This window comes from Saccostrea cucullata, unplaced genomic scaffold (assembly GCF_032062105.1).
Source record: "Saccostrea cucullata isolate Sc308-1 unplaced genomic scaffold, CSIRO_AGI_Scuc_v1 ctg649, whole genome shotgun sequence".
Taxonomy (NCBI): Eukaryota; Metazoa; Mollusca; class Bivalvia; order Ostreida; family Ostreidae; genus Saccostrea; species Saccostrea cuccullata.
The window spans coordinates 25,785-47,698 of NW_026919021.1; the positions used below are offsets into that span (position 1 = coordinate 25,785).

At 33.9% G+C, this 21,914-nt stretch overlaps 1 protein-coding gene across 3 annotated transcripts; it reads left to right on the forward strand.

Annotated features, from left to right (window-relative positions):
• The first annotated feature begins 4,421 nt into the window (after positions 1-4,421).
• On the forward strand, positions 4,422-20,581 carry LOC134277527 (sine oculis-binding protein homolog A-like). Of its 3 annotated transcripts, none has more exons than XM_062759858.1 (4): positions 4,422-4,732; positions 13,667-13,880; positions 16,131-16,211; positions 18,166-20,581. In XM_062759858.1, the coding sequence occupies exons 1-4, from the start codon at positions 4,631-4,633 to the stop codon at positions 20,073-20,075; spliced, it is 2,307 nt and encodes a 768-aa protein (XP_062615842.1). In that variant the 5' UTR covers positions 4,422-4,630; the 3' UTR covers positions 20,076-20,581. The 3 variants fall into 3 exon arrangements, with proteins under 3 accessions (XP_062615842.1, XP_062615854.1, XP_062615847.1); XM_062759863.1 differs by lacking the exon at positions 4,422-4,732 and adding an exon at positions 13,272-13,396; XM_062759870.1 differs by lacking the exon at positions 16,131-16,211.
• Positions 20,582-21,914: the final 1,333 nt, after the last annotated feature.

The following is a 21,914-nucleotide window of genomic DNA, read 5'->3' on the forward strand; positions in this document are numbered from 1 at the left end:
TTATTAAGTTTATAAATAAAGTTATAATTGAAACCTTTTTTAAATATTTTACCAGGCTGTAAATTGGCGTGTTATTTTAATACACACACGCACACCGAGGAATTGTAACCGAATATATCGCACCCTGTTTCTGATAAATGTGATGCTCGCCTTAATTTTTATGGATATTTGCTAAAAATTGAAATAAATAATTGAACAAATTCAAATTGTATTTGATTACACATATAACTGAAATTCGTGCTTTGTGTTGGGGACAATTTGCTATGGACATTTGATCTTTTTTCTCTCGAAACAATTGGGAGTTCAAACATTGCTGGTTTCTAGTAAAGTAGAATGAATTTTACAAGCATTTGAATAGCATGTGCTGAAATAGCAAGGATCTTGGGCGCACCTTGTATGGGATACCTATCTAATTTCATCTCTCACTGTAATGAAATGTAAATATTGAATTCATATGATCTGATGATAATTCAAATGCGCTTCCAATTTTAAACGCCTGAATCACATTCCGCTTTTGTTTCCAGCGGTAACTTGAACATGGAGTAATAGTTTCACTCTATCAAAAATGAATTTATTGAAATGAGAGCAATGTTTATAGAATTATGAATCTCATTTCTGGCCTACTGATATTAAATATGATGACCGGGTCTTCTACTTTTAATGTAATAAAAGTTAGATGCAGCTGAAATTTCCAACCACTTTTTACTTGATATCGGATACCCTGTATTATATTTTCGAAAACGAACCAGAATTAGGGGTATTCATGATTTGAAATCGATACGTATATGATTAAGATATAGAATTTTGCCAAATCATTATATTTTATTTGCAGTAAAGGCTCGTATTTCCGTTTCCGGCCTTTCACCCTGAAATCGATACGTGTTGATTTCAAATTTACATGATTGTGTGATTTCGTGTATTAAATCGTCTTTTTTTTATTTTACAAACATTCTTAATGCATTTGTCACTACTCTGTTTGTATCAGAAATTTGTTCATTTTCAGTAACATCTTCAATGTTGTTGTTGTTGTCGTCGTCATGTTTGTTGTTTGCTATTTTTTTCTGTTGTGCATCATTCTGTTTATCTGTTGTTGTTGTCCCGATTCTTGTACCTTTAGAATTTTTTGTTCAAGCTGCCTCAAAATTAACGCCCTTTGAGTTTCTGTTCAAAAATTTTGTTTTAAGCTGCATTGTTGCAGCTCTACATACAAAAAACTTTCACCTTTCCTGAAAATGACGTGTAGTTGATATTTAATTTATAGGTACAATGTATAGTTTTTAAATAAATATCAGTATGTATATATCTTTTATAATCTCAATTACATGTATTTGCCTTTAAACATACTAAACTTCTTTTCCTATTTTATGTTATGTTTGATTAAGGAATTGTCATTCTGAATCATAAGACTTATATACATTGTAAATAAGTCTATATACGTATGAACATGTTTCTGAATACAGATTGTAAGGACAAATGTTACCTTGTGAGTCAATTGAGTTGCAAACATTTATGAAAAGAAGCGAGGGTTGTACATGTACTTGTTTTTTTTTGGCCATTATTTTTTTTTCTTTGTATACCAAACTTCGAAAGCCTATGTCTATCAGGAAGAAAAACAAACAATGAAAAAGTTTGTAATTTTTATTTGAGAATATTCTTTGTATTTCAACAAACATATTTAAAATTCTTAATATTTATATACATACCCCAATCTTTGCATGATCCAAAACTTGATAAGAAGTGGTCTCACCAAATTTCAAATTCAATCCGTCTGAGGACTCCAAACATTTGAAAAAAATGAAATGGCAAACTGTTTGAAACAAACTATTCCATTTTAAATTTGTCTCAAGACTTGAAATATCCTCCTGTTTTCAACTCTTTTCTACTTTAAATGGCCAAAGTAGTATTCAACATTTTTTGATTGCTCCCAGGAAATAAAGATTTTTGATATATTTGATCCCAGTTTCTTCTTATTTTGCCCATTACCGTGCAAATTTGAATTCCTAGCGTATGGCATGTCAAACGTTGCTATATACATCACAAGATTATCGAATATAGCAACGTTTGACATGCCATACTAGCGAAGATTTTTTTTATCATTAAAGATGAGGAAAAAGATCACTGTGAAATAGATGAAACACAAGCATTTGTAATTTTTTTGGTCAGTTTCCGCATAGTATTTTTTAAACAATACTATAGTACTGATGAAATGTAACGAAGACACTGGAGATGAATGGTCGGTTTAGGTTAACAAGCGCATGCCAGTAGTTTTGTTGTTGTTTTTTCTTTCAAAAACATCAGTGAATTCATATCATACGTATATGTTTTTTTCTACAACAAAGGTCAAATATAATATTATTCTATAGAATTCCCTATTTTTTATCCCCATTGTAAAGACAATCAAGTTGTATCAACTTTTAGATAAGTTTTTAAGAATAAATATTACTTGGCAATGCATACATGTACAATCAAATATTAGTCATTTGTCAGCAAAATTTCTATTATAGCAAACCTCTGATAATCATTTTACAGTCTTTAAAATGTTAGATTTATGTTCGATTCTTGTTTATCCGTACACGCTTGTGTGTCCATGCGAGCAAGTCGTCCGGTTTAACGGAGCATCCAGATTGCAGAGGGTATGTCGAAATATAACTGATATAATTGGTATAGATATGAATATAAATGCTACATCCTAAACAGGTTATTGTTGTTTTCATTATTATTTTTGCTGCTTTTAATTTCTATAGATACCGTTTTATTTTTTTGAATTTCGTTCCTCATTCCGCTATTGTGCTTGAAACTTTTTTTTAGACGCTTAATTTTGAAATTCGAATTTACTATTTTTTTGTGTTTTATTTCGACACTTTATATCGTGTGGACTTTTTAAGAATCATATTTATGTTATCTTCAAAATTCGGTGTATTTAAAAGGGGAAAAATCTTCTTGAATAGAGTAATTCGTCCAAATGAATATGAAAAATGGAACTAATACTGGAGAAAGATTTCGGAATTTGCCAAGAATCTACAAGCAGATCCTTCCCAGAAACTTTGCAATCAATTTATATAACCAAGTAATATGATACAAGTCCTACGTACTCATTCCAAAATGAAATAAAATATTGCCTCATCTTCTTGGAATCAAATATCAAATATGCTTTCAAAGAATCTCGGTAAATTTGAGCGCTGTCTTTTCCATTCGATGACAGTTTTTGGTTTGTAATTGTAGACTTGTGTATATTGGCATTATCAGAATCGTGATTTTCAGATTCTTTGAGTCAGATGAGAAATATTAAGAGATCTCGGATATATTCAGGTGATATTAGTGTTGGAATATAATGTTTTATATAATTTTCAACTTAAAAGAGAAAAATAAAAAAAAAAATTAAAAAAAAAATATATATATGGAACTTATCAGCACTTCGTCTGTGTATAACGTCTTTAAGGAGGCTGGGGGTCAACAAATTATAACAGATATTACTTAATTTTTTAAAGATTTTATATCTTAGACTGTCAACTATCATTTGGCAAAGAAAAAAATCATACATTTTACTTTTAAAATTTGATCATTTTTGTATATCTTTATATGGAGCTCTTCTTCTGAAGGAGATCAATATAATCCGAAAATGGCCACGGTCACCCAGCCCTCGTAAAATGTGATTCAAGATAGTATATTCTACCTTTAACTTTAATTTCCCCTGAAATGATAGTCTAGAAAGTTTTTAGTTGGGAGGGGAGGGGGGTGTCACTCAACTTCACTCTTCAAAATTTTATTCAAATCGACATATTTTTTTTCTCAAGAGCATTGCTACCCCCCCCTTCCACTCTCCGCCCCTTATATCGCAGATGTGGTCTTGTGGTTGATATAAACGCTACTTTGGTACTCCGTCTTGCCGAAATGTATAAATTCACTGTGACGGTTATTACTGAGTTTAAATATAGTAGAATGATTCACGAATTGGTATATTTATGTATATCCACGATAGAAAGAAACACATGGCTTAACTCCAACCGAGTTGTTAATGAATGAACAAAATATAACAATTTTATCTTAATAACGAGCACAAAATCAAACAAACATCCAATTAAATCTCTCTGTAGTTTTTTTCCCTCCAATAAATGCTGGGTGAATAACAGGTAAAAAGTTATATCCGCCTCTTTTCCCCTTAACGCTATAACAACGGGGTGGATCAAAGATTTAAAGGCAGTTTTAATAAAATTTGAATTCATTTAGCTCTTCTTCACTCTTATCCAGCACAAGGGAAAAACGATATTTTTCAAATAAAGGCAATATCAGAGAACCAAAGAAAATACAGAAACATCATTGGTCTGTTTTGAATATTATTTTGAATTCATCCTGCCATCAGAAAATAAATCTATTAATAATAAGGAGACATTTGATCCGCCAAGTGTTTGCCTCAGAAGGCAAAACACTGCTCTTGTAATGTGCGCGTGAAGTAAGCCGTGTGTGCGTTCCGAACGCTAGACTTAGTGTATCAATATGGTGTATCAGGTATCTCTCCTCTCGGCTTACATAGAGTCAATAGCGCCGGCTCGATTTGGTTTAACTACCATCACGTTAAGCAAAGCAAACGGGCGCCATACTTCTACAGGATCAAACTTAATCTGCTCCAATCATGGAAGATTCAAAAGGTGGACGACTTTCTTCAACTGAGGAAACTTCGGATGACAGGGAAGATGAGGTGTCCACAGCCGACGAACCCAACTCAGAAATGAAGGTAAGATCCAGTCTGTCGTCTGATTATCGATAAATTTGGCGGGAGTTTTATCTGTTTGCTATAGGGTAAAAAAACAAATTAATTACAAAAAGTTTGACGACAGAATTGAAACATTTCTCCACTATTTTTTCAATTGGCGTGAAGAGAGCGTTTCCGATGAGATAAAAATACACCGGTTTTTCAATTTAAAGGTGTAGCGTTCAATGGTGCTTGAAGAATTTTGACGAGTCGTGAATGAAAACGAAATTCATTTTAAAGTCTTTGGAAGATTGTATCTACCTTGATTATCAACGTACGATTTAATCTGTTCAGTTTTTTCAATGTTTAATGAGTTTAAAATGCAACATATAACTCTTTAATTCAGTCTATTGCCCATATAACATTAAGTAGATTGCCAATCAGATTGTGAAACAATTGCCTTTATTGTTCCATTGAAAGATGATCCTTATTTAAAAGAAATAAGGAAACTTCTTGTATAATGTGCAAATATAACGTACATTATTTAAAATACATTCTAACATAAACTGTAAAAAAAAAAAAAAAAAGTGAAAGAACATCGAACAATTAATGCAAATAATGGTTGTTTCTGTGGTTTTTCATTGTAAATACAGAACTAGGACATTACAATATTATCAGCCACTGTATCAATATTTCTTAGAGCTCCTTTCATTCTTCGTTTTCTTTGAATTGATTATTCATTCTTGGCTTTTTTCTGCTTCATGAAAATTGATTTTCTCATAAATCAAATGATTCTCTCTTAGCTTTATCACGAAAAGGAGATCTACGTATGCTTTTCTCGTTCATATTTGTCTTTCAAAAGTACCGAACATTTTTTAATGATATTTGTCAGATGAATTTCTTCTAGATGTAGCAATGCTAGCATTTTCACAAACTTTTCATTAACTTTTCAAACATGCAGCTCCTGTGAATTGTTGGTTTCTCTGCCTTCGAATATCACATGATGATGTAAAAGAAAGCAGACGATAGCGCACACAGAGGCGTTCCAAAGATTCTTGTCCATTTTTATAAGAACCCTTGTAACCCAATACCCACCGTTTCCCGCTTTGTAAAAGATGTAAACAGGAACACGTTTTGTATATTATGCACGTCAATGCGCGTGCCAGAGTGTACTCCAAAGAAAAGCTTTACCAATTGCAAAAGAATCGAGCGTCTTCATCTAAAATTAATTTTTACCACTTAAATTCACCCCAATCAGAGCTCATCTTGACTCCTCGAGGAACGTTGGAGCCTGTACAAGACGAATCAATTATTCAAATATTTTATGCAATATGAAGTTCTTCTTGCTATAAGTGTTTTCTGTGGTAGGCAAATACAAGGACTCGAGCTTTAAATATTTACCACTTCACTTTGCGGAGTTTTATCTTTGAACAAATAATTGAGATCTATATTCAGATATCTGATGTACAAAATCATGGAGAAATCGAAAAAAGATCATAAAGAAATTTTACATATATACTCACCTAAAATAATGAAAAAAAGTAATGACTTCAAATAGTTTTTTGTAATTACATTTTGTTTCACTATTTTATTGTTCGAAACAGGACATTAGTTTTCTTGAGTTCCTCGCTTGCCTATTAAATTCATGTTTTGTTCAGTAAATCTATTGTTTCAAGAAGTATTTGTCAATGATAATTTCCCTCATTATCTGCCTATTAGAGTTTCTGCAGCAAGTCTGGGTAACCACAGGAAGTGCAGACGAACTGTTGGCGGGCACCGGATGCCCCATCAGAGGCAGACGACACGCCATTCAACAATCCAAACGTCTTTACGACAAAGATGCTTCGGATTCCATTAGAACGTCTATCGATTTCCTACAAATCATCTACTTTAAGTCAAGAACCTATATTTACTTTTTGCAAAGAAATAGATAAAATATTGATTAGTCTTCGCAGAATCTTTTAGGATTTCTATTCATATATGACACTTTTCTTGGCAATCATGAATATGGTGTTTGTTTGTTTTTTTTCTTTGGGTCAGGTTCTGCTTTGATTTTTGGCCATAACGATACAGAATTGATTGGCTGAGGATGAGAATTATATGGTCCAACGAATGAGAAAAAAAGATACATTTATGTATTAAGGGTACTCAATAATTGATCCCTTCTGCGAACTAATTTTTATTTCCATACACATTTTACTTGAATAAATGTGAAAATATGACATTCGACTTCATGATAAGTAGGTCCATCTTTAACACTCATTTCAAACTGTACTGATAGATATACATATATCTCGCTCAATTTACCTTTGCCCTGCATGAAAGAAGCCCATAAAATATATTTTTTTCATGAAAGTAAATGCTATACGGTGCCTATACCCATTTCCCAAAAAACGTAGGTCCTTAAGCATGCTGATGATCCAGGTTTGAGTTAACAGTCCTTAATCTTTTAGGTATATACGCCAAATTCACAAACTAGGTTTATCGACTGTAAACTATAGTTTACAAATCGTTAACTATACGATTCGTTAAGTATAGTTAACGATTCGTTAAGTATAGTTTTCATCTGTAAAACTATATTTAACGGTTGTTAACTATAGTTTACGAATGATAATCTAAGTTTATCTGTCTGAATAAAGCGTTAACAATAGATTTTGTTGATAAACATAGATTCACGTTTGTAAGCTATAGTTTACAATCGTAAACTATAGTTAAGAGTTGTTAATCATAGTTTCACAAATCGTGAAACTATATTTATCAGATCGTTAACTATAGTTAACGGTTTGTAAACTATAGTTTACAAATCGTGAAACTGTATTTATCAGATAATCTATGTTTTGCAATCGCAAATGATTGTTTTCGATGTTAAGTATAGTTTACGGTTGTGAAACATAGATTTTCGCGTTAACTATGGTTTACAGATGTAAAATATAGATTAACGTTGTTAACTATAGTTTACAGTCCGTAAACTATAGTTTACAACCGATAAACCTATTTTATCGACTGTGAAACTATGTTTTGCTCATTTTTGTGGATTTGGCGTGCCATATATACCGACTCTTTAAAATCTTTGCGTTACGATATTATTAGTTCTGTTCTTCACTGTGAAAGGAAATAAAACATACTAATCTTGTACTAAAAGTCTTAAAATCAAAGGCCCCGTGGCTCTTCTTTAAATTCTCACTGGGTTTAATCTTGTTAACAGTATAAACATCAGTCGAGATGTCTGATAAATCATCAATAAAACGCAGAAGCTAAACCGAATGTTTACGACCATTTATATCTATGCATCCCCCAAACCTTGAAAGTCTTGGTATACTGACCTTTCTTTAATTGATTTATTTAAAGAAATTCTCTTTCAATAAATGGGATAAAAGATTTTTTTATTTATGACTTTAAAATGGTAGATGCTAGCTTCTCTCTGAAAAAGACGGTTTTTGGTTTGTCAAATTTCTTGTTTAATGTGGTATTGAACGACTGCAGAGCAACTCTCTTGTATAAAGTTAATTAAGATCTTGCCTGTGTCTAATGCAAATTACATGTTACTGTTAATTGTAAGGGAGAAAAGTATGCTCTTTAAAACGTTCACATTTATAAGATTAAGTACCAAGAAATATGTTGCCACACACACACATTCATATAATCTTCAAAAAGTCGTTTGATGTTTTAAAAAAATCGCTTTGTTCGATTTTTGAGTATGCAGTTTTGAAATGACTGGTTGATTTCTAAGCAAAGTCGGTTTTATGAATTAACGTTAATAGTCCATTATCGCAAACCATGGCCAAAATACGATCCTCTCCGATTCTAATCGTAAGTACTACAAGGTACAAGAGCTACAAGCAGACTCTAGACCATGGCCAGAGTCTATGCACTCCTTTGAGATAAATTAGTTTGTCCATACGATTCTATTTCGTGGACTATATATTTTGCGGTCTATTCGTCTGCAGTTCAAATAATGCACTAAAAATAAAGCTACGTGTTAAAATCATTGGTCGTACCAAAGAATTTGCAACCAACTTAGAATGGTCAAATAAATCAATATAGATTATTGATATTTGGTACAGGTTTACTAGTATTTCGACCTTCCAAAATAAAAAGAAAGCAATTTTTAATTGATAAAGGATGATGGTGATGGTGCGAGCATGTCTTGAGTATAGTTCGTGAGAAACGGGGTAAATTAAAGAAGTCAACAGAAAAGTATGTAAGAGAAGACATCTTTTGTAAAAGGAGGAAAAAACAAACACGGCTATCGGATTGCACATTGTTTTACACTTTAGCCGACACAAGGTGTCACTGGTGTGTTATCAGGACTCGATCAGTAGCACTCTTCAGATTCCGAAGTCTGGGAAATACCGAAACGATAGGGGTGGGAACCAGTCCAATTTTTGTAGTGATAAACCTTAAGAGACAATTAAGGTGATATGTGACACTTAAACATGTCATAATGTTACACCAGTAACAGTTATACAAGGGGAAAATGGCGTTGATTTTCGCCTGACAAATTTATCAGATAATTTGCTGTCTATATTTTTTCGGTGATATGAGTTTAGTACAAAAAAAATAACATATAGCGGATAGATCAGTTTACTACGTCTTCTCTAAAACAAGGCCGTTGACGTTATGAAATAAATTTTGATAACAATATGACTATGTCTTAGGTTACCTTAATTGTGATGGAAACAGACATATGAAGCTCGCATGTGGGTTACGTAAATAGGATTTTAAATTGAAGTGCATCATCTGTGTTGTATTTGAATATTGACACAGATGAACGTTATATGAAAATTGATATGCAACACTTAAATTACCATTGATAGGAATACGTCCAATATATTGATTTAATTTTTATTAAAAGGAAGTCAAAGTCGAGTATTCTTTTCGTAATTTCATATCTTCCGTCTGCGCCTCTAATGATAATACTCGGGTCACCTATTTCGTCCATTACATGCCATTGCCAAAGATACCCTTTGTTCTTCTTTCGTTCCAGAATGCGTTGCATAACAATCGGGACCGATTCATTTCGCAAAATCTTGCATGTATGAATACTCCTGAAAGGGTATCATCTCCAGTTATTTCCCATTTATGATTCCAAAGATTCAAATTGCAGAAATTAAATTACAGATGCCATATCCAATTTTAATCTTGTCGTGGGAATTTTGAATATAATTCCATGTCATTTTGATAATCAGGGAAGAATTAGATATGTAAATGATGTTATCATTTTTAACATCGAGTAGGTGTTCATCTTTGAGCAAAATATTACATTTTCTAGTTAAAACAGAGTCCTAAAAATAAGCAAAGTGATCTTCTTTAACATAAAAGTTATTGTAATCACGAACTGTATAAGTCCTTGTAAACTATATTGCCAAATCTGCTTTAAATTTAATTTTGACAATCAGTTTTTTTTTAAACAATTGAAATCTTTATTTATTAATGCATTCCTAATAAAAATACACCCACCCCCTACCCTCCCCCCTCTTTTCAACATGAACTTGTATTGTAAACGCTCTCCTTTGAGAAAGGGAGATGGAGAGACTTTGAAAGCAGTTTTCTGCTAATCGAATCCCTACTTGCAAACGTATATTGTATATACATGTACGTGTTTTCGTATAAAATTCGTTTTAAAAGAAAAAAAAGTTGAAATCTTAGTTGTCCTGGGAAAGTGCTAGTTGTGAGTCATAGAAGATACCCACCTACTCAGTTGGAATCTGACACGTGCTATTTAGTGAAATTCTAAACTCCAAACAAATGGGGGAATTGAATCCGAGGTGAATTATAGCAACGATTTTACAAAATTGACATTTCTATTGCGTATTAAATGTCCAAGGTTGTTCTCCCTGACAATGATACCGCCTGATGCATATTTATACACGAGGAAAGTTGAGCCCAGCACTTCAGTTTGTTATAATGATCTATCGTGCCATTCCAATCGAAGAAACATTTGCAATTTGAGGGTTCCATGGGTCAAATTACATTTTTAGGCTAATAGCTACCCTCCGCCAAGATTTCGGAAATCAATGGTTTCAGGATGCTATTTCATCCTTCTTTGGTTTTTTTCTTCGTGTTTCTTAAGCTATTTGAAATATGAATCAATAATTATAGACATTGGTCGCCCATAGAAACAGGACTTAACTAATTGTACGTAATATACATGCAAAGAGGATTTTCATTTAAAAAATATTATTTCTACACCAGTATCATATGGTATGTTATTACGATCCAACCCCACCCCTTCAAAAAAAATTTATCAAACTTGTTCTTCCAACAGGTTAATAAATATTTATGAAAGTTTCTAGGCAATATATATGTAGATGTTTTCAAAATAGTGTGAAAACAAGAAAAATGTCAAAAGAAACCCGCGAGAATCGTTAATTAGTTGTTTAGAGATAAAAAGGGATATATGCATCGATAAAAAAAGACAGTGTGGTTTTATTGACCAAGACAAAGCAACAAAGTAGTTACAAATTTAAAAACCATGAAGTATTTACTCTTGATGTAAGAATAAAAATATATTGGTAACCACTTCCGGTTTCTACATTATAACCATTTTATCGCCTGCTGCAACGGAAGAGCAGCAAGACACGTGATCATTTGGCGCCAAATATCCCATCTCCTTGGGAACAAAGAACAAGATTTCACAGGAAATTTTTTTGAAAACAGGCATCAAGTCTCGAATTTCAGCAATTTTGACGTTACTTGGATGTTGGGTGCAAAGACAAAATGAAAATGATATGGTTGTGTACTTCGTTGCTGGCGAAATATAGGCACGATCTCTTTACTCGTAAATTAAACACAGATGTTTTGAAAACCGTATAAAATTACCTACATTGAGAAATACCAGAGTAATGATCGAAGAAAATGCACCAATATACGTGCATCCCACTGCTTTTAATCCCAATAGTTAAGTACTACCCTTGATGTTATAAGAATTTTATTTCAGCGAATTGGAAAAAAAAATCCTTGTGATTTCATGCCATGGATTTTGTGTCCATTGATGAGTTGTGATGAACAGTCAAGCGAAGTATTTTTTTTTTGTATCTACTCACACACATTTTGAAAAGATAATTGGGTTTTCCCTAAGATCTACTCTAAAAAAAATCAAAAAGTACAGTATATAGACTCAAGAGTATCATCTTTCTACATTTGTTTATTATTATTAAACTGTCTTAAGTATTGGAAGCTCTAAATGGGTTTACAGTCTCAGAATCGTGTTATAAGTATGGCATCAAAATTAAAATATCGTTGACTTTCCTGGTTTTCCAATGAAGTAATTCAATTCACACCAAAAAATACTGAGAGATTGACATTTGAACATCGGATACATCAATTGTATATAACACATGGGCGAGGCTTCTTCCTTTTTAAAAGATATCAAGATAGATAAATTTACAGAAAGGATAAGAAACCAAGTTCAGTTGGTAAAGATTTCAAATATCAATGTACCATGCACTATAGTGTTAAATTGGAACCACGCTTTGGTATGTATGTTAATTATTTTATTTTCGTAAGTAGGTCAATTTTAATATACTCTGTTTTGTAAATTGAAAGGTTTAGATGACATCGTTAGAATGATTAACCGATTAGAATTCTTTTGTTTCTTTTCATTCAGAAACACGTGAAGTTTACGTGGAAATAATTTTACAGCATATATCAGATGTCAATATAACGACTTAAATATCATCATACCTTAAATTTTAAAAGTGTCAAATTTGAAAAATAAAGACCTATTGATTATGATAATTAGCGAAGAATAAGATGACACGAAATAAGGTTATTAGTGTGCACAATACCTTATCATGACGGTGTAAAAAAATGTAATGAAAGGCAAAACTTAGGGAAATTTGGATTTTCTGCCTAAGAGGTAAGAAGAGAGAAAATATCCTTGAGACAAGTTTAAATTGTGTGATAAGAAAAACGGTGATAAGATGAAATATTTGAATAACTTCCGTAAATTTATTTATCTAGTGTCAGTTGTATTTAATATTGATCTGTAATATCTGTGTTCACTTTTTCTGAATTAAACATGTAACCAGAAGTATTGAACGTCAATTATTGATTCATATTTCCGTAGAAACTGAACTGATAAAAATAAAGAAATTCGACGTTTTTATATATACTTTATTTATAATTTCCGCATTTAATTTTTTGTTCAATATTATGTATATCTTAAAAAAAAAACGTAAAATTATCTCAGTGCGTCCTTGAAAACCAAATCTGTAAAATCAGCCCCTCCTTTTTAAGGCTGTCTAACACCTGTCCTGTTCGTTGACAATTTTCTGAAAGATTTCTTAATCAAATTACCATCTTGTCACTTGGAAAAGACAGCCCGTGCGACCACTTGCCGCGTATCATTTCACCAAACTAACTTTTCATAACAAGCAAAGCGAAATGAGTCCTTTGATTCCATGCAATATCACGTTTATGCGACCGCAATTTAATCGCCTTAAAAGGCCTTTGGGTGTCCGATTTGGTTTTGTTCTAGTGGAGCGATAGGGGTATCGGGTGACGAGGTAATTTATTTGATACTTCTAATAAGTAACAAAAAATGTCCCCCCATCTTTTATGACACAGTGCAGTTATTAGATCCAGTACTACGAGAGGTAAATCCACCTTGCTTCGTCTTGCATGCTTAGCAAACAAATAACATGTCCGGTGTCTGACAATTTTTCTTCATTTGAATGTAGCGAGCACAACTGCTTAAGGGAGGTAGGCTATATGTTGCGAAAGATAACTTTTAAACACGATACGTGTAAAGTGATCTGTAGGTAATAATATATTATTGGAATGCAATATGAGATATTCGATTTAATCCTCCTTTTTAACGAAAATGTGTGGAATTGTATGTTTTTTTTATGAGACGCTAGTTTTGAAGGTGACAATGTCGTCTCGTAACAAATCTTAACAGCTAACTCAACTGGACCCTGACCGCATATATGTTAGAAAATGCTGATTGGAGAATGTCTTTCTCTGTTGTAGGACTATGCTGAATCTACTATGAACGAACTTCTGGGTCTTTATGGATTTGAGAAATTCGACAGAACCGAAACTGAACATCTTAACGTAGACAGATTCACCAGCCCAAGAGCAGACGATCGCCTCTCGCCGCCAGATGACGCTTCACGTGATGACGTCAGTGTAGACAGTTGCGATAGTTCTTCGGGAAGGAGCGACCTTTCTAAATATAACAGAAGTGAGTACTATAATATTTCTTTTTGCAAGACACATGGATAGATTTTCTCTGTTTACTGTCTACCATCAAACGAAATTATTATCTATTTAGAGCAAGGATGAGAGGCTCGAAAAACTTATCTTTTGAATCCATTGGAATATTCATTACAAACATGTTGTGCATTTATCAATGAAATTCGATGAAATATAATCCCATTTGAAAAGTTGATAGTATCTGATATCAGATAGAGAATGCACTTAATGTGCACAAAACATTTTTGTTATCGTATCGTATACACCAACTGCCGCCATCAAGAATTCTGCCAGCATTCTTATAATGAAACAGATATCGTTTCTCATGCTTGTAGCGGTCTAGAAAGCCTTTGCCTTTTTATGGTGTTCGATTTCAACCAAATCATATTAGATTTGATGAACGCCATGACCCAGGGCTATCTTTTTATTTTTACACGCGATTTCAACTCCGAACCGTATAATTTTGCCTTATTTGAATCATCTGCCACATCTGAATGTAAACGATACCCTGGCCAAAACAAGGGGTATCTTTTTCTCTTCTTCTGTAAAATCTGGCAAGAAACAGTTCGTTTGTCTGTCAGAATATTATTGGGATGTGATAACTTCGCCGAAAAAATCAATCGTGACTCGGTGAGTACAAATAATTTAATAAAATAAATAGTGCAGACGGTTTGATATCAGTCATTGGTTATGATGTAAGATGTCCGTTTTTCTGGCATTGCTTTGAGCCAGCAGCGAATAATGGTAGCATTTATCTGTTTATTGTTAGATATTTTAGAGCTAGATGTGACTTCTATTCTTTTTTTTCTCTAGACAGAATGCTTTCCGGAGATAATAAAATAGTAAGATAATACGGTTCAATCAAATTCGAAGGGTCCTGTTTCTTGTTTGATGCCGAATCGAACGTTTACTTGTCAGAACGTAAGAAACTTGATCAGCGCGGTGCGTTTGGTTCCCTGTTAAAAGAAATCGAATGCTGCGCGGTGCGTTTGTTTCCCTTGCAAAAAAGAAATCGGAGGCTGTATCTTCTACACACTGATATAAAACTCTCTTGATCGGGAGACTGATGGAAGTTTCGCTGGAAACCTGATCACCTTCTAAATCATCGTTAAAATGGCTGGTGAAACTTGAAACCCCGTATTTCCTTTCAGTTCGAAAATTTCCTGTCTTAATTCATATAGTTTTGCAAAGATTTGCGTGCTGGTATTTCTTTGCACGCTAACTTCACTTAGTCTTTCTTTTCATTTTTTTCTGATCTTCTCAAGGTCTAGCTTTCAGTCCGAATATTTTTCGTTTCTGTTATTATTCATAAACATGAAAAGGAAAATGAAATTATGCATGTGCATGCAATGGATAAAAGCACCTGTTTATTAATTAATGAAGAAATGTTAGTGATATTAATATTTTGTCAATGATAAGACTTTTATTGTGTCCAACTATAATTCTTTAAAACATTTGAACTGTCCATGAACTTGGACCATATAATATTTCAACAACAAAAAGGTATGGAACTTGTTTGTTTTTGGACCCCAACCATCCTAAGACGGGCCACCAATTAAACAACATTTATCAAAGAAAATGGATCATATTACCAATCTAATACCTAAACTAAACATTCGCATCCCATTAACAATGTTAAAATCCGACAAAACGCAGCACTGTAACGTAAGCGTCAATTTTGTAAAATGAATACCTCAACTGTTCATATTCAATATACATTTTAGCTGCTTATAGTTAAAATCTTTTCGACAAACGATAGCTACAATTAAAACACATCTGAACCGAACAACTAAACAGCAAAACGAGTTGATTTTTTATCTATTTTATTTTGATGTAATTTTTTTTATTAATGATACATGTACTTCTGCATGTGATTTAAATCTAAATGATCAGTTACAGACATGATAGTAAGACTAAAACTAAGAATTAAAATTGATTAAAAGAAAGATTTTTGTTTAAAATTGCACTGTTATACTTTTTTAAGAAATCAGTTTTACTAGAATTGGTAAGCCTTCCTATATTCTGTCAATAAAATAATAAATAAAAATTTAATGATAAAAAATTTCTGACATAACATTGCAGCTGTCTTAGAATCCAACCTTTTCACGTTTTACTCCAGTTTTCCGATGTTAGATGGACAAAAGTTGTTTTGAAAAAGATAAATATTGGAGATAGAACGACCATTTGCATGCAAGAGAACTTAATTGATAATGAAATGGTTCCACTTTCATCTTTAAAGGTCGAAGTAACAGTGAGACAAATCTTGCTGCGCAACACCGCAACCTAGTCACAGCTCTGACCAAGCAGCACGGATTAACGGGTATGGTGAGCTGCATGGTTCAGCTAATGCACGGAAAAATCCCTCATCCCAATGTGTCCTGTTGCGTTTGTCCTATTTAGTTGCTTTTTGTTACATTTTTCCCACCCTTTCTCGTATCTTTTTAGAAATGATTATGAATGAACACAGAATTAAATAAACCTCGCATGCAAACACTTGAATTTCTTATAGTATCACTTTATGTGTGTACATTTGTATTGAGATACAATATTCTCATTTCTTTACGACATATTTATCAATGAACTATATATATATATATATATATATATATATATATATATATATATATATATATATATATATATATATATATATATATATATATATGACCTCCAATCGTAACTTCTCAGGCTTTACGACAAGCGGAAACAATCGCAACTTCTCGGGTCTTTCTGACAACGTTGTTTTTCTGACCTCTGACGGAAAGACCCGAGATTGTGCGATTGCAAGCGGAAAAGCAACCTCACCTGAAAGACTCGAGGAGAAGAATAAGAAACGTAGAAAGAAGCGTCTGCGTTATATAAAGGAGGAAGGGGGGGGGGTAACATTTTACAAGGACAATCAGGTTTCCCTTTAGTTTTTTTGGCATCCAGCGCAAATCACTATATACGCATAATACCAGTGGTGGCGAGCAGGTGTAGAGGGCACAGCAATGCTTCCATTCTCCTCCAAAATCTAATTTGCAATTTGATCTTTCTTATGACATAAGTAGAACACATGCAATATTTCTTAAAGATTTGGGGTTCTCTTGAGGGACTTGATAATGTATTGAATGTAAATTTATGAACTTTATGTGTATTCTGCAAATGACAAAAACAAATACATTTTTGCAAAATAAAAGTGGAAATGAAAACAGGCCTCTTTTTCTTTATGTGCATATTGCAAATGATGACTGAAATCAGTTATATAAGTGAAATTATAAAAAAGAAACCCATTTCTGAGTAGAGTGTATGTGGAATTTATTATTACTTTAAAGAATTCTGATGATGCATTATCGAAACAAAACCTTTTAACGAAAACAGACTTGACATTTCTACGGACGCATATGTATATAAAACACAATCAGACATGATCTATTTTGTCTTTAAGAAGTTATTAGAAATTCTGTTTTCTTTTCGATCTTCTTTGAAAGTACAATGCATTCATAAGAAATTGACAGAATTCCATTTTGGTAACATCTTAATAACATGAAAGATAATCTCTCGTGGGATGCACGGGAAAACCAATCCCTGACTATCTTCCGTCAGCTACGTCTAGGTTTTTATGCACGAAATTTGAATTTACAATGCGTCTTAATTACACAGCAACATGAAAATTGAGTAAAACGAGATAGCCGTCCATCTTTTGGTGGCGTGTGTTGCCGGTAAAGACCTGTTTGTACATAGATATCTAATAACGAAAACTAAAACCCCTTAAGAAGACTTTGGATATTTCCAATCCAAGACTTAGCCAGAAAATCATCTTAGTTAATAATCAATGGATATCTGATTTCGTGACCCGAACCGGTGAAAAAGTCATGTCTCGTCTGCAGGCCTTTGATTCAGTGGGGATCAAAATTCCCTATCGTTTGTTAAATGTAATCTAGGACCGCCTGACTTTGAAATTTGAAAGCAGCAGGAAATACATGTCTTTTATTCTGCGTCATCTGTCAATGCTGCTTCTATTTATTCAGTTCTTTTAGCTAAATATTAGTTAGGTTTCAGAGTCATGTTCCAACCTTCTCACAAATATTCTGTTAAACCCCAAGTAATTTGATAGTGAACTGTTTTTTATTTGCCTTTCTTGTTTTATCTTTGTGCAAGATATAACCTAAGCCTAAATGCTTTAATTATAAATCAAACACGCTGATACATTTCAAATTTGTTTGAAATTTGATGCTTTGCAAATATATGTTTGCTTATTAAGACTGAAATTAACCATTGTCTGTGAATTGCAGGTGCCCCTGAAGGAACCATTCCATCTGGCTCCATTGTCTGCGCTTGGTGTCAGAAGTTAGGCGTCAAACTGTTTACTCTGAAAACCAGCACTGCGACTAAGGCTTTCTGTAGTGAGCTGTGCTTTGATCAGTGTCGAAGAGCATCTTTTAAAAAGAACAAAATTTGTGACTGGTGTAAACATGTACGTCACACTGTGAATTACGTAGACTTTCAGGACGGCGAAACGCAGCTACAGTTTTGCAGTTCCAAGTGTCTAAATCAGTACAAAATGAATATATTTTGTAAAGAAACTCAAGAACACTTACAACAGATTTCTCCGACGGAGAGTAAATCCGATACAGAGTGCATGTCTGATCAGCAGATTCTAATAACCCCTGAACTTTGGCTCAGCAATGCAAAACAAAACGCCAAAAACAGGCGGAAGGACACGGGAGCAACCAACGAGGATCCTGAAAAATCGTCCGCACATTTACCTCAGAGACCTGACTCAAAAACTGATCAAAGCAGACGACACTCTCCCTTGTCTGCTTCCTCAAGCTCTGAGAAACTTCCTGTTACAAACAGGAGCATTTTGGAAAGAATGCACAGTCGTGACAAAAGCAAACGTAGTTCACTGAAAGACAGTTACCATGAGCGATCGGTACCAAGATCAAAGTCCCCAGATAGTGTACAATCTACACAAAGTCTTGGAATGCCCCTCGTTCCTCCACCTATATGGGCCCCGGCTTTCGGTATGGGTATTCCTCCCATGGGTGCTGTTCCCCCGTGGTTCTATCCAGGATTCATGCCTCCTGGTTTCATACCCCCTGGCATGCCTATGGATGGTTTAGCAGTAATGCCCACAAGAACTGCAACACCCACAGCCTCTAGCAGCAAACGTTTCTCCGTTTCACCCAATTACGAGAGCGAGTCTTCTAAAAGCGCTAACGAGGATCGGGGTAGAACGTCATCTCGACAGACAACGTCAGTCCGAAGTAACACCCCTAGGGCTAGTACGCCACGAAATGCGACCTTCTCAGCTCCCACTCCACCTAACGCTGCAAGTCTTCCGAACCATGTTGGAATGTTTGGTCAAAATGGAATGAATCCTACAGCGTGCGGGTCTATCCCTCCCCTAACAATGATACTTCCGGTTCCGGTTCCCTTACCACTGCCAGTCCCTATCCCTCTTCCTCTGCCAATTACAATGGAAAAGATAATGGAGGTGTATAACAAAACTAAAGAGGATACACCTTTGAAGGTAAATATCAAAACTGAACCAGATTTTGAGACTGAAAGAAAAGACTTTCTTCGATTCAAAGGCGACGTGAACGAAAATGATACCGTTTCAAAAGACATGCTTTCGTGTGCATCTTGTAGTTCGGACAGAAGTGAAAGTGTAAATTCATGTGTGTCTCCGATGTCTGACATTAGGTATTCCTCACAGTCGGACCTTCTGAAACGTCCATTTTCTCCAAATATGGAGGGATCCTTAGATCTATCAAAACGGGCGCGTTTAGAGGACTCATTTTCAGACCAGTCGTGTGATGGTGCAATAGATTTGTCAAACACTTCTCAAAACAGGCATAGGTTGTATAAAGGAAAGGAAAACAAAGACAATGTCGAAAGCGAAAATTCATCGGCACAAGGATCAGACTCTAACAATAAAAATGGAGATTCTGGATTGAAAATACCCAAAATTCACATCATAAGTCCCCGCCATGACCCCCCTCTATCTCAACAGTTACCTCTTCCGCCCGTTGATCCAAAGTATGCCAGCAGAAGAGGTTTGATTTTAGATGCTCCTCGTGTACCTAAAAAACCGAGGAGTCCGTCTCCTGATCGTCGTTCTTACGCCCGATCGGTTCCGAAAGACGTAATGGAAGCTGCTCGGAGAAGATGCATGAGAGCAAGAATAAAGACTAAATGATTGTAATTTTGTTGATCTTGTCTAATTTTTATGTAAAGTATATAGAGGAAAATTAAGATGTTTTTACGGCTTACGTAACATGTGTTTTAATCTCAGCCTTATATATCTCTAAATCAGTAGGAATTTTTTAAAAGATAAGACCATTTTCAGACGAAAAATTTGTTAATTGTTAAGTCTATCAGGTTTTGTTATCATGTTTATAAGAAATGCAATTATTATTTTGATTGTGCAATATTTTTTGCATTCGATGAAAGGAATGTCAAATCATTCAATTCAAACGACTTTTTTTGTCATATTTTGTTACGTTGCTACAAAGGATTGTTCGTTTCCTCGTAAATTTATATTTTAAAAAATGCTATACTTGTGCTGCATCATTCGTTTCCTTCTGTAAAAAAGCAATTTTATTAGTAGTTTATGGTACTTAGTAAGCTTTACATGCCAACATTGATGTTCACGAAAGAAAAATATTGTAATTTTTAAAATAAAGAAAAAATAATAAAAAGCAATATCTTTTTTATGCATGAGTACTACTACTATGTAAACAAAGAATTAAATGTGAATCCCATATTACACACAAATATCATATTTCGGTTTACCCATTCACCCCACCCTCTTTCCGGTTTTCTTTTCGATAAAATTGGTCAAAGAGAGATAACTTCTGAAAAATCTTTTTTCAAACTAGAAACTGCAGTTAGAGTGATATGTCCTTTAATCTAAAAAATTAAGGCAGTAGATAAACTAAGTAATCACCCCTTTAAGCAACGTAATTTTTTCAATACCCAAAAATAATTTTTCAGTTGTGTACAAGGGGGTCCTTAATCACAGAGTCCATAAGTAGAGAATTTTTTCGAGGAGCACTGACTTTCACACGGTTGACGATTTACTTGACATTTAAACCTGCGGCATCATGTATGGAGTTTTGATAATAGAAAAGAACACCTTACTAGTGGTCCTAGTTAGTGCCCATAATGTTGTTAAGGTCACTAACATGTGAAGACCAGGAGTTGAGGCTAGGGTGGGTGTCGTTTTCTTTAAGGACAACTGACTTGTACATTGGAATAACCCGATATTTTGGTTGAATTATAAATGTTGAGTTAATATTTATATCGTATGAGTTTCCGTGGATTGTTCTAGTATAAAAGTAAGCCGTCAACTGTAAAAGTCAGCGCTACTCGCAAAAGTCCAGAGGGAACATTATTACCCATATTTTAACTTTAAAATACTGAAGACAATGATCGCTTAACTATAACATCTCATTAATTCAATAAATTCAAAAGGAGTAAAATCGGATTTTTTACAAATGGTTGTTTGTGAGATAAGGTACATAAGCCCTACCGCCACCAAAAATGTTTTCTAATATACGGAATTCTGGAGCATGAATTCTCTTGCTTGTGATGAAAGAGAGACTGCTCAGAAAATGAAAACATTTATTTTTTTTTCCATACATCTAGGCTCATATCCTTTCAAATTTTCTTAATTCGGGAATTTGAAGGGGAGATAATTGATAGTTTGTTAAGCATTCTAAACGGTTTCCTGATATTATTTCTCGAAGTGCTCTGGAAAAAACAGACGGGGATCAGATGGTGAGTAGATTATCTAGTACAAAATGAAGAAAGAACTTGTCGCTGTAATACAGGTGTGTTTAGTGCATGTAATAAAATAATTTTTGAAAGTTAGGTGTTTGTTTTGGATTAAAAAAACTGTTAAAAATATTTGAGAATAAAAAGATAGTTATTTTGGTTCTAAAATGACAGAAAAAATATTTGTATTTTATCTCATGTGATCTGAAAGCTCACGTAAAGTTTTCTGATTTACCGTTTTCCGACGTTCGTCCGTCTA

Coding starts and splice junctions, on each gene's coding strand:
- LOC134277527 (XM_062759858.1), top strand. CDS start 4,631: ATGGAAGATTCAAAAGGTGGACGACTTTCTTCAACTGAGGAAACTTCG. Junction 13,881..16,130: donor CCTTTCTAAATATAACAGAA/GTGAGTACTATA, acceptor TCATCTTTAAAG/GTCGAAGTAACAGTGAGACA. Junction 16,212..18,165: donor CAAGCAGCACGGATTAACGG/GTATGGTGAGCT, acceptor TGTGAATTGCAG/GTGCCCCTGAAGGAACCATT.